The following is a 10,936-nucleotide window of genomic DNA, read 5'->3' on the forward strand; positions in this document are numbered from 1 at the left end:
CAATGGTAGTACTGGGGGTCTGTGAACTAAATTCAAAATTTCATATTTATATATATATAATTTCAACCAGTAACATACAAATAAATTAAGAATAATAAATTTGAGTTAAAGGTATAACATAATATACATATATATCATTTGATAAAAGTTCCAAATCAAGTTAAAGTTAAAATTAACACAATTAAAAATTTAAATATATAATATAGATCGATATAAAATAAAATAAAGAAATGAGGTAAAACAAAATAGTCTATCAGTTAAAAATTTTAAATGATTTAACATTATTAGAGTTAAAATATAAAGTTCTATACTTCCCTCGGGTATAATTTATAATTTAAAACATTATGAAAAGGTTGGGAACCACTGTGATACAGGAGACAATTTCATCCAATGTTAAATAGAACTTACCATTCCAAAGATCTTTTATTATTCAGGACTTGCTTTTTCAAAAGCATTGTTGACACAAAGTAGCTGGCACCAATAATCTTGTCTTCCAATACAAGCTGGAACATGGAGAGATTGGTCAGATGTATGTATGGTCAGGTGTACAACATGTACGTGTGTGTGTGTGTGTGTGTGTGTATGCGTGCATACGTGTGCGTGCATGTGTGTGTATCCATGTGTATGTACATATATGTTGAAGCTAGAGCGTTTACCTTGACTTTTACTAACGATGATAGAGGTGGGTTCCCTTTATCGATTACTCTCACCAGAAATTCCACACCATTTCCATCACCATTTTCTTCTGCCTCCAGCTGAAGACTTCTCTTCACAATCAATTCTCCTGTTTTATTTTCTATCACAATATGGCGCCCAACACTATAAATAAACAAAACAAAACAAAAAACAAACAACAATTAATGATTATTTATATATTTATTTTATTGTTATTGTCATCGTTTAACCCCAGGTCAGCCCTGATCCATGATCCATCTGAGCCATGATTAATGAACTGTTGTTGTTTAACCCCAGGTCAGCTGACTCATGATTAAAAGACTGTCAAGGCATGAATATAGTGTCTGAATTTAAGGCTAAGTGTATCTCGGACTACATCATCCAACAATGTTATTACTTTTTTAAGATAGTAAGGTGTAATTTGAGGGAGATTTCACTGTTATTTCTTGTAAATCAAGCAAATTTGTTGGGACATGAGCAGCAAGGAAATGGAGACGTCTTTCATTGGCTGCATGAATAATGACTGAAGTAAACTCACAAACATTTACATGAAATATCGATTGCTGAACATAAAGACATTTGGTCCTGCGCTGTTTACAAGAAACAACAGAGATGTTTGCTGACAGAGAGAGAGAGAGAGAGAGAGAGAGAGAGAGAAACTGTGCTGCATCTGTTGAAGTTTCTTATGAGATGTGTGAATGTTCAGAATTGGTCTGTCCAAGAACATGCAGTTGTCTGCAGCAATGTCCAGAACTGTCTGCTTGGCATCAGTGAAGGCACAACTCAGCTGGCTGCTTTCAACACTTTGTGGGCCTTGTGACTTTGTGGTTAGCATGTTGGACTCCTGATCGTAAGATTATGGTTTCAATTCCTGCACTGGGTGATACATTGTGTTCTTGAGCAAGACACTTCATTTTACATTGTTCCAATCTGCTCAGCTGGCAAAAACGAGTAATCCTGTGATGGATTGGCATCCTGTCCAGGTGGGGAATATACACACCATGGAAACTGGGAAACTACCCCATATGAGAAGATATCTTTACCTTTACCTTCAACACTCTGCGATTAACTGACCACCAAGAATGGCTTTAATAGGGGACAAGAAGTATTTGTCTCTAGAACTATCAAAGAAAACTAGATCATGTCTCAGCTTCATGCTGTTTGATTGATTTACAGGCCAATCACATGAATCTATGATGGTTCAATAATGGTGTCTGATCAAGTATCCAGTGGTTAGTTTTCCAGTCACTGCAACACAAGATTAATGGGAATCCACCCCCAGTGTATGGCAGGTATTTAATTGTTTCGATTTTCACTGGAAGAATAATAATGTTGATTTCCAGCAGGATTTGAACTCAGAATGTCCAGATGAAATAAAATATTGTAACATATTCTAGTCTGAGTTATATCATCCCCTCCCCCCTCACCCCTCAGATTTCAAACTGATCTGTGGAAAATATTGGTTTCATATTTTGGCACAAGGCCAGCAATTTCAGGGGAGGGGTTAAGTCGATTACAACAACCCCAGTGTTCAACTGGTACTTATTTTATCAACCCCAAACCCCAAAAGAATGAAAGGCAAAGTCAACCCCAGCAGAATTTGAACTCAGAACACAAAGATAGTTGAAACGCTGTTCAGCATTTTTGCCTGGTGTGCTGACGACTCTGCCAGTTCCCCACCTTGATCTGTGAGAAATATTTAAAAAAGTCTAAGTTTGACTATTAAACAAGAAAATTGATGGCACCAACCTGAATTCTGCAGGAATTCTATAAAAGAACTGATTATTCGGAGGTTCCCTGTCATTATCAGATGCCTGGAATGTAATTAAACATATAACAATCGTTAATCACTCATTTAGAATTGATTTCTAATAATTAGAGATAATTTCAGTTTTTGAAATGTATTACAATTTAGAAATTATTTCACAGTTTTATAATTATTTCTTTAATTTGAGAATCTTCAAATATTTTAATTGCATCAGAGAAATTCTTACTGAAGAAAACTATTTGATATGTGCATGTGTGTGTGTGTGTGTGTGTGTATGTGTGTGTTTGTGTGTGTGTGTAATGTAATATAATACAATATAACATAATATATATTTAAAAGAATCTCAAATCATACAGAAATAATTACTAAAATATATAATAATTGCAAAATTGTAATATATTTTAAATGCTCTCAGATACACACAGACACACACACAAACAAACCAATACATACATATATACACACTTTTATAGGTATGAAGGAACAAACTTGAGAAATAAAATTCAATATATTTTTAATCGTTTTTTTTTTTGCTGATTTTTGTGTGTGTGTGTGTGTGTGTGTGTGTGTGTACATGCTTGCATATCTCTTTCAGATGATTGCATTATATATATGTAAGTCCACTGTTAATTATATCATTTTATATATATATATCCACCTAAACTCAAAATTACGACATTTAACACAGTAAGAAAGAAATGACAGACTAACACACAGACATACAGGCAGGCAGGCAGGCAGGCAGGCAGGCAGGCAGGTAGACAGACAGACAGGCACGCAGACAGGCAGGCAGGCAGGCAGGCAGGCAAAAAGTGGAAAGTATTGTACTTACGCTAATGTATCCAATAGTTGTGTTTATTTCAAGTTTTGGGAGAACTTCAAAAATATAAACTGGTTTGTTGAATGTTGGAATATGGTCATTGATGTCTTTGATGTGAAGAAACACAGTCATATTGATGGTTGTCTACAAGGGAAAGGTGACGGAATAGCATTGACATCTGCATCCATACATATACATATATATATATGCACGAATATCTTCGTGATGATGACAATCATCATATATATATAGTAATAATAACAATAATCCTTGGATGGTGTTTATAAACATTTAATGCATCACTACGCACGTTTCCACAAATCACATGTTTCATAAGATCATAGTCCATATTACTGGGATGATTACAGTGTAGACCGTAGTATCCATGGGCATCGGAGAGATCATGTTCATGCATTCATTTCTTCAGGCAATACATGCATGTATATATGTATGTATGTATGTAGGTATGTATGTATATATGTATATATGTGCACATACATAAAAATATATATGCATATACAAACATAATACATACATATACATATATGTATATACACATACACACGTATACACATATATATGTATTTATATGTATGTATGTGTATGCTTAACTCTCTTAACTATTCCATTTATGGGAAAATTAATTAACCCTTTAGTGTTATATATCCGGCTGAAATGCTTTAGCCATTTTATGTTCAAACTAGCCCGATCCAACCTCTCACACCTACTCTGCAATGTCATTCTAAAAATAAACATTTACATCTTTAAAATTTTGAAGCTACAAGATAATACCAGATTAATTTTTAGAAATGTGAATAAATAAGGATTACTTTTGACAGTAATCGTAACACTAAAGGGTTAAGGAAGATAATCAAAATATTAATACCAATTTAAACTTTAAAATCAAACTGAAATTCTCTCACATATCCTGCAGTTTTACAATAGCATGAAATAAATTTCCCCTGGATAGGATGCTAGTCCATTAAAGGTGATCTCCCACATGTCTCACAACATGGTGAACAAATGTGATGTATCATGCAGTATCCTGCTTATGAAAAATATTGTACACACCTGAAGTAGATTAAAATTAGGTTTGAGCCCCAGCACATGCTTTTAGCCTTAAAGTATTTCATCCCTTCTACTTCTCTCCCAGACTGTTAAAGAATTAAATTTCAAAGACTTACTGTTTCTGTACAAGCCAAAACTGTTAATTTATATTGTTGAACTGTTTCGTAATCCAGAAGACCATTCACAACAACTTTACCACTGAAATGATAATAATAATAATAATAATAATAATAATAATAATTTTTTCTACTATTGGCACAAGGCTTAAAATTTGTGGAGGGGGGACTGATCGAATGCACCAACTCCAGTATTACACCGGTACTTAATTCATTGACCCCAAAAGAATGTAAAGCAAAATTGACTTTGGCGGAATTTGAACTCAGAATGTAGTGATGGGCGAAATACTGCTAAGCATTCCATCCAGCGAGCTAACGATTCTGCCAGCTCACCATTTCGTTTTATCAACTTAATTAAAGTAATTTAAATTACATTTGATTAAATTTAAAACTATTAGAATATAATTATGTTGGGAATGTTACAGTCATTAACAGAATTTCTTACAATTTCATTATTTTGACTGGAACCGGAGAAATCTTCAGGTGGATGAAGATCATACCAGTACTGGAACCCTAAAATAAAAGAAGAAAACCGTTTAGATTCAAGGAACAAAACTCATTTTTGCCTTTGCTTGTTTGTTTTTTTTATTAATATTGGGTTGGTGCATAATTATTGCGGCTTTTTTTCAACAAATTTTATTCAACAAAAACAGTAACAACATATAACAAAAACATCTTTAAATGATTATTCCGGAGCATAGTCACCATCTACTTCAATTACTGTTTCCCATTTGCTTGGCAAACGGTCAGACCATCATTTAAAGATGTTTTTGTTGAATAAAATTTGTTGAAAAAAATCCGCAATAATTATGCACCAACGCAATAGTTTCTATGAAACAATGTAATATATTGCAACATGATATACACGCACACATGCACACATGTATGTGCGCACACATACACAAAAGCATGGTTCTTTGGGATGACTAATGGTAGATGGAGACTCTTTGGAAACCTATCAGATATATATGAATATAATATGTATGTATGTGTGTATGTATGTGTATGTTTGTTAGTGTGTGTGTGTGTGTGTGTTTAGAGTTTCTACAAATATGATGGAAAATAGACTAAAAGAGACAGATAGATAGTTAAAAACAGGGAGAGAGAGATAGGCATATATATATATATATATATATATATATATATATATAGAGAGAGAGAGAGAGAGAGAGAGGGAGGGAGAGAGAAAGAGAGAGAGAGAAAGACTTACCTTGAAGTCATCCTTAAGGTTGGCCACAGTGGTGTCCCTTGGAGTGTTCTCCTTGATATAGATGTATTTGACTCTGGAATTGTCCTCTGGTTTTGTTGTATTTTTGGTGACGATCATCACTGGAACTTTACTACACAGTCTGGAGGTGGGGGTGGGGAAGAGACCACAAAGTCAGAGTTTAAAAACAACAGATTCTACAACATTTACCAATCAATATACTGTCTCAATAAACTCAAATGTTCTGTGCCAAACATATACATCGCTACAACAGGAAATAACTGTCCCTTAACCCCTAATGTCTGAAATCCTTCAATTTATACTGAATTCTTTCTTCCAGTCAGCGTCAAAGTTTATATACCTGTCAATCATTAGTCAATCAACGGTCAGTCATCATCATCAGATATCATCCAAGAAATCATTGATCTCATGCCTTTAATGATAATAATGTTCATTTTTGGTGAATATATATATATTTTTGTGAATATGTATATATGTATTCACACACATACACACATGTACACAAACACAAATACACACTCACACATACACACACATGCACACAAACACATATATACTGAGAGGGACAAAGAGAAAGAGAAAGATAAATAGATATATAGACAAACAGACTGACATAGATAGATAGATAAATAGATAGATAGATAGATAGATAGATAGATAGATAGATAGATAGATAGATAGATAGATAGATAGATAGATAGATAGGTAGGTAGATAGATTGGTAGATAGATAGACATAGATTGATGGAACCAGTTTACTAACCTTCTTGAAAGTTCTCTTGGTGAATCACAGGCTTGAAGGAAGAACCTGTATGAAGTGGCAGGTTTTAGAAAACTATTTGCTGTAATAACTCCAGTGTTTTCATCAATGTCGATGGGGGCTGGTTGTTTGCCCCACTCAACGATGTTTGTTAAGCCATATTTAAGGACTGCATTGAGTCCTACATCACGATCAGAAGCGTTTACCTTTGAAAGAAAATGCAAACCATTATACACATTAGTTTAATTGAGTTACTTAAGAACTAATGTAATTAAAATTTTCTGAAGTAGCCCTTTATCCTCTTGAAGTCAGTAAAATAAACACCAGTTATATACTAGGGACAATATAACTAACTTATGCAGTATATATTATGTATATACACAGAGGCAATGATGAATGACCGAGGCCTTTGGTATTATGCCATGCTTAAGAAGAAGACCCATCAAGCCAAGTAAAATCTCAGTCACAGCAGATATTGGCGTCAAGCAAGGTGGTGAGCTGGCAGAAACATTTGTTTGTCCCCTCTATGTTTAGCCCCTTGTGGGCAATAAAGAAATAAGAAACATTAGTATGCCAGGCGAAATACTTAGTGGTATTTTGTCGACCTCAAATTCCGCTGAGGTCGACTTTGCCTTTTACCCTTTCGGGGTCGATAAATTAAGTACAAGTTGCATACTGGGCTCAATCTAATTGACTGGCACCCCACTCCCCCAAAATTTCAGGCCTTGTGCCTAGAGTAGAAAAGATATTGGTGTCATGCAAATGGCACCCGTGCCAGTGGCATGTAATAGCACCCATTACACTCTCTGGGTGGTTGGTGTTTGGAAGGGCATCCAGCCGTAGAAACCCTGCAAAATCAGACAGGAATCTGGTGCAGCCTTCCAGCTTACCAGCCCTGGTCAAACCGTCCAACCCATGCCAGCATGGACAATGGACGTTAAATGAAAAAAACTGATGACACACACATGTGTGTGTGTGTGTGTGTGTGTGTGTGTGTGTAATTTTCTTACCGTTCCAATGGAAGTTCCATTCTTCAGTTCAGTAGCAAACAGGAGGAATGCTTGCTGACCAAACATTGGCCAGTTATCATTGTCGTCCAAAAGTGTGATTGTGAGATAACAAGATTTGCTTTTTTGTCCACTTCTTTCAACAGCAAACACCTGAAAGAGAATGGTAGTTTAAATATATAAGCAGTAGACAATGGAGCACAATGCATTTCCGTCTGATTCATGCCAGCATGAAGCATTAACCCATTAGTGCCCAGGGTCCCCTTTTTTTAGGAGCAGCAGGATAATCCATCATATTTCTGCAACACCTGTATTTTGCTGAGATACCTTTAGTTACTCATCAAGACTGAAGTGTATTTCAAATATCGCAATAAAATTTTTTTTTATATATTTAATATCAGATAAAGTAGAAAAAAAGAGTTTTGGTAATAAATTAAATAAAATAATTTGGGCACTAATGATGATGGTGATGGTTTTTGAACTTACACTAATCACCAGTGTTGAGTGGGTTTCTCGGTCCAAAATACGTGAATTCTTCACTGTTAGCTCCCCTGTGGAACTGTTCACTTGAAATGCATCATATTTGTCTTTTAGTCGATACTGGAAGATGTTGAATGGATCCTGAGAAGAAACAGAAAAGCAACAATATTGATTTCTTAACTGTGGACGATAAATATTAAGCTTAAAACCCCTAAAATGGTCCGGTGGTTCATGAAAGCGCACAAATGGTTTTAGTGAAGATAATCCCAGGTGATGTTCTGATACTGATTCTATAAGATTTTGAGTCTCTGCAATGAATCAAATTCTTAGGAATGACATATTAATTAGTGAGTCATAAACAATTAATTGGACCAGAATGACTGACTATAACAGGGTCTCACTGGCATTATAAGCATTTACATCAATAAAGTGTATTTTGGACATTAACAATATCACACTGAACAGCATTCTTTAGTTTAATAACCACCAAACTTTTACTGAACCAAACCAGAAATCTTAATATCCATTCCTTTCTTTCATTAAACTCTGACATTAATTATAACACACCTGATTCTTTATTGAATCTCTCTGAGTACCTTCTACTCTGATAGAATCATTTCAAAGGTCAATAATCTTTAGCTCACCCCAGTACATCTGATTTCCCAGCAATCAGCCAGAAGATTCCCATTCAGTTTAAATCTCAAATATCTGAAACCATTCAACTAAAAACCAACATGAAATAAGAAATGTAGTTTATTACCTTATCAGCATCAGTTGCATGGAATCGGTAGATGAAGAAGCCTTTTGGAAGATTTTCTAAAACCTCTACAGACTGAAAGTAAGAACCAAACTTTGGTAGGTTGTCGTTAATATCAAGAACTGTAATGTGGGCCACTGCTATGGCTGTCTTCGTGTAAGGGGCATCAGTTTGATAGGCCTGGTAAAAAACAGAATTATTTCATATTTCCATCAAAATTGTTTAATGTCTTGTTTGTGGGTTTAAATTCTCCTACGAACTGCTGCCATTAACCATTTCACCTTCTATGTCAAATTGACTTAAGCTAATTGTGTGATTTGCTCATGCGATGGTCATGTGGTGGTCATATGATGGTCATGTGATGGTAGTACATTGTGATAGAGTAAAGGCAGGTGATTGTGGTATGATTTTGGTAGCAAGACTAGAAGTGTTATATTGGTAAGATTATTTAACAGTTATTTTCTAAATGGAAGAAGACTAAAGTAAACCCTAGAGATATTTAACTGCACCATGGTTCCTAAACCTAGGATGTAATTCCATTTGAGAATGTTTACCATTTACTTGACTTCTGGAAAACTACCATATTTAATTAACAGTAAATTTTTGCATTAATATAATTCAACAGAAGACATATTGGAATACAACATTGACAGTACTTGACTTATACTTATTTCATTGACCTTAGAAGCAAAGTTGACCAAGACAGCATTAAAAATCAGAATGTGACTAAATATCACAAGTCATTTTGTCTGGTACCTTAATGAATCTGGCAATTAATGGCCCTGGTAAATATTCCTAACCTTAATATCAAGCCATTGTTTAATAGATACAGGAGGTGCCAATTCAAGATAAGACACTTGAGTTCCAACATGGCTATTCTTGATTCTAATACTATGTTAGTAAACAGCAATAAATAAGAAATATTTTTTGTTACTTTATTCAATTATTTATTGCAAGATTTCAATAAAAAGTAAGAATTACTTCTGAGGAACTGAAAGAAGCAATCATGTACAAAATCATACGAATTCTTATTTGAAATAATGCATCTGAGTTCTGTTGAAGTGTGATAAGAAAATGGTAGAGTACCTCAATATAAATAGTATAAGAATCTTTAGTTTCTCTGTTTAATATTTGGCGAAGAATGATGGAGCCAGTTCTGTTATCAACATCAAAGGCATTTGATGCCACAGCTTTGGTACCTGTAAAGGTAAAAACATAATGTAAAAAAAATAGAATAATCTGTTTGCTATTAGTCTGAGGATCGACCCTCCATTGACTTTACAGACATTTGTAGAAGGAAATAAATAAATAATTGACAGATGGTGATGGTAAATATTTAGATTAAATTGTTGCAAATAACTTGAAGGCTGGAGGGTATATCAGCCGAAATGTTGTGTTAGCAACAAACAAGATGAGGACAAATATCTGTCAATTGTAAATAATGTAAACAATTTCCTGTAATGTTTTGATTTGAAGAATATCCACCAACCTTTATGCATTCTGTAGTTGATGGTTTGGTTAATGCTCCTGTCCCCGTCATATGCCAGGATAGGTGGAGCTGAAGCAAGCGTTGTGTTTATTAAGTTGATAGCCTGGAAATTAAACAAATTTATGGATTATAACGAATTTTAGTAAATCACAATAATTTATAATTTGTTTAATTTATAACAATTTAAAATTTGTTAAAAAAGTAATATATATATCATATATATGTCATTTTGAAACATTTACAAAAGAATCTATGGAGAAGCTATTTCCTCAGTCATCTCAACCAGTTCTTTGCAGAATCTCAGAATATGATAACATTTTATTCAAAATATGGAATTTATGCAACAGTTTTGGTTTCATTATAACCATTCTCCAAGGAAGAGTTCTTTACTGCCATTCCACAAGAAATGGTAACCGCCCCCACAATCTCTTGTTCTACATTGTTCTACACGAGATTATTTAATATTCAGATTCAAATAAAACAACCAAACTATTACAAACCTCTTCTTCTACTGAAGCGTAATAATGAAGAAATGCGAAAACTGGTGGCTTTGTATCTTCATCTTTTACGGCAATGGTTAGTAGAACAAACTGGAGATTTTCACCATTCTACAAAATAATGGAACATTATTAAAATAGGTTCAACAACACATTTATTATTAACACCATAAGATATTCTCCTCCTCTTCCTCCACTTCTTCCTACTTATCATCATTATCATCATCATCATCATCATCATCATCATCATCATCATCATCATCATCATCATC

General features: G+C 34.3%; 1 protein-coding gene across 1 annotated transcript in view; it reads right to left on the reverse strand.

Moving 5' to 3' along the window:
• Nucleotides 1-10,936, reverse strand: part of LOC106880265 (fat-like cadherin-related tumor suppressor homolog) — a 53,287-nt gene that overhangs the window by 4,370 nt on the left and 37,981 nt on the right. Inside the window, exons 10-23 of the mRNA XM_014930132.2 lie at nt 10,668-10,775; nt 10,168-10,270; nt 9,765-9,877; nt 8,682-8,858; nt 7,928-8,062; nt 7,445-7,594; nt 6,438-6,640; nt 5,658-5,796; nt 4,893-4,960; nt 4,448-4,529; nt 3,276-3,407; nt 2,425-2,489; nt 657-819; nt 409-503 (exon numbers count right to left, since the gene is read on the reverse strand). Coding sequence (XP_014785618.1) covers nt 409-503; nt 657-819; nt 2,425-2,489; nt 3,276-3,407; nt 4,448-4,529; nt 4,893-4,960; nt 5,658-5,796; nt 6,438-6,640; nt 7,445-7,594; nt 7,928-8,062; nt 8,682-8,858; nt 9,765-9,877; nt 10,168-10,270; nt 10,668-10,775 — 1,733 coding nt within the window. The remainder of the gene's footprint in view (nt 1-408; nt 504-656; nt 820-2,424; nt 2,490-3,275; nt 3,408-4,447; nt 4,530-4,892; nt 4,961-5,657; nt 5,797-6,437; nt 6,641-7,444; nt 7,595-7,927; nt 8,063-8,681; nt 8,859-9,764; nt 9,878-10,167; nt 10,271-10,667; nt 10,776-10,936) is intronic.

Source organism: Octopus bimaculoides, chromosome 19 (assembly GCF_001194135.2).
Source record: "Octopus bimaculoides isolate UCB-OBI-ISO-001 chromosome 19, ASM119413v2, whole genome shotgun sequence".
NCBI classification, from domain to species: Eukaryota; Metazoa; Mollusca; class Cephalopoda; order Octopoda; family Octopodidae; genus Octopus; species Octopus bimaculoides.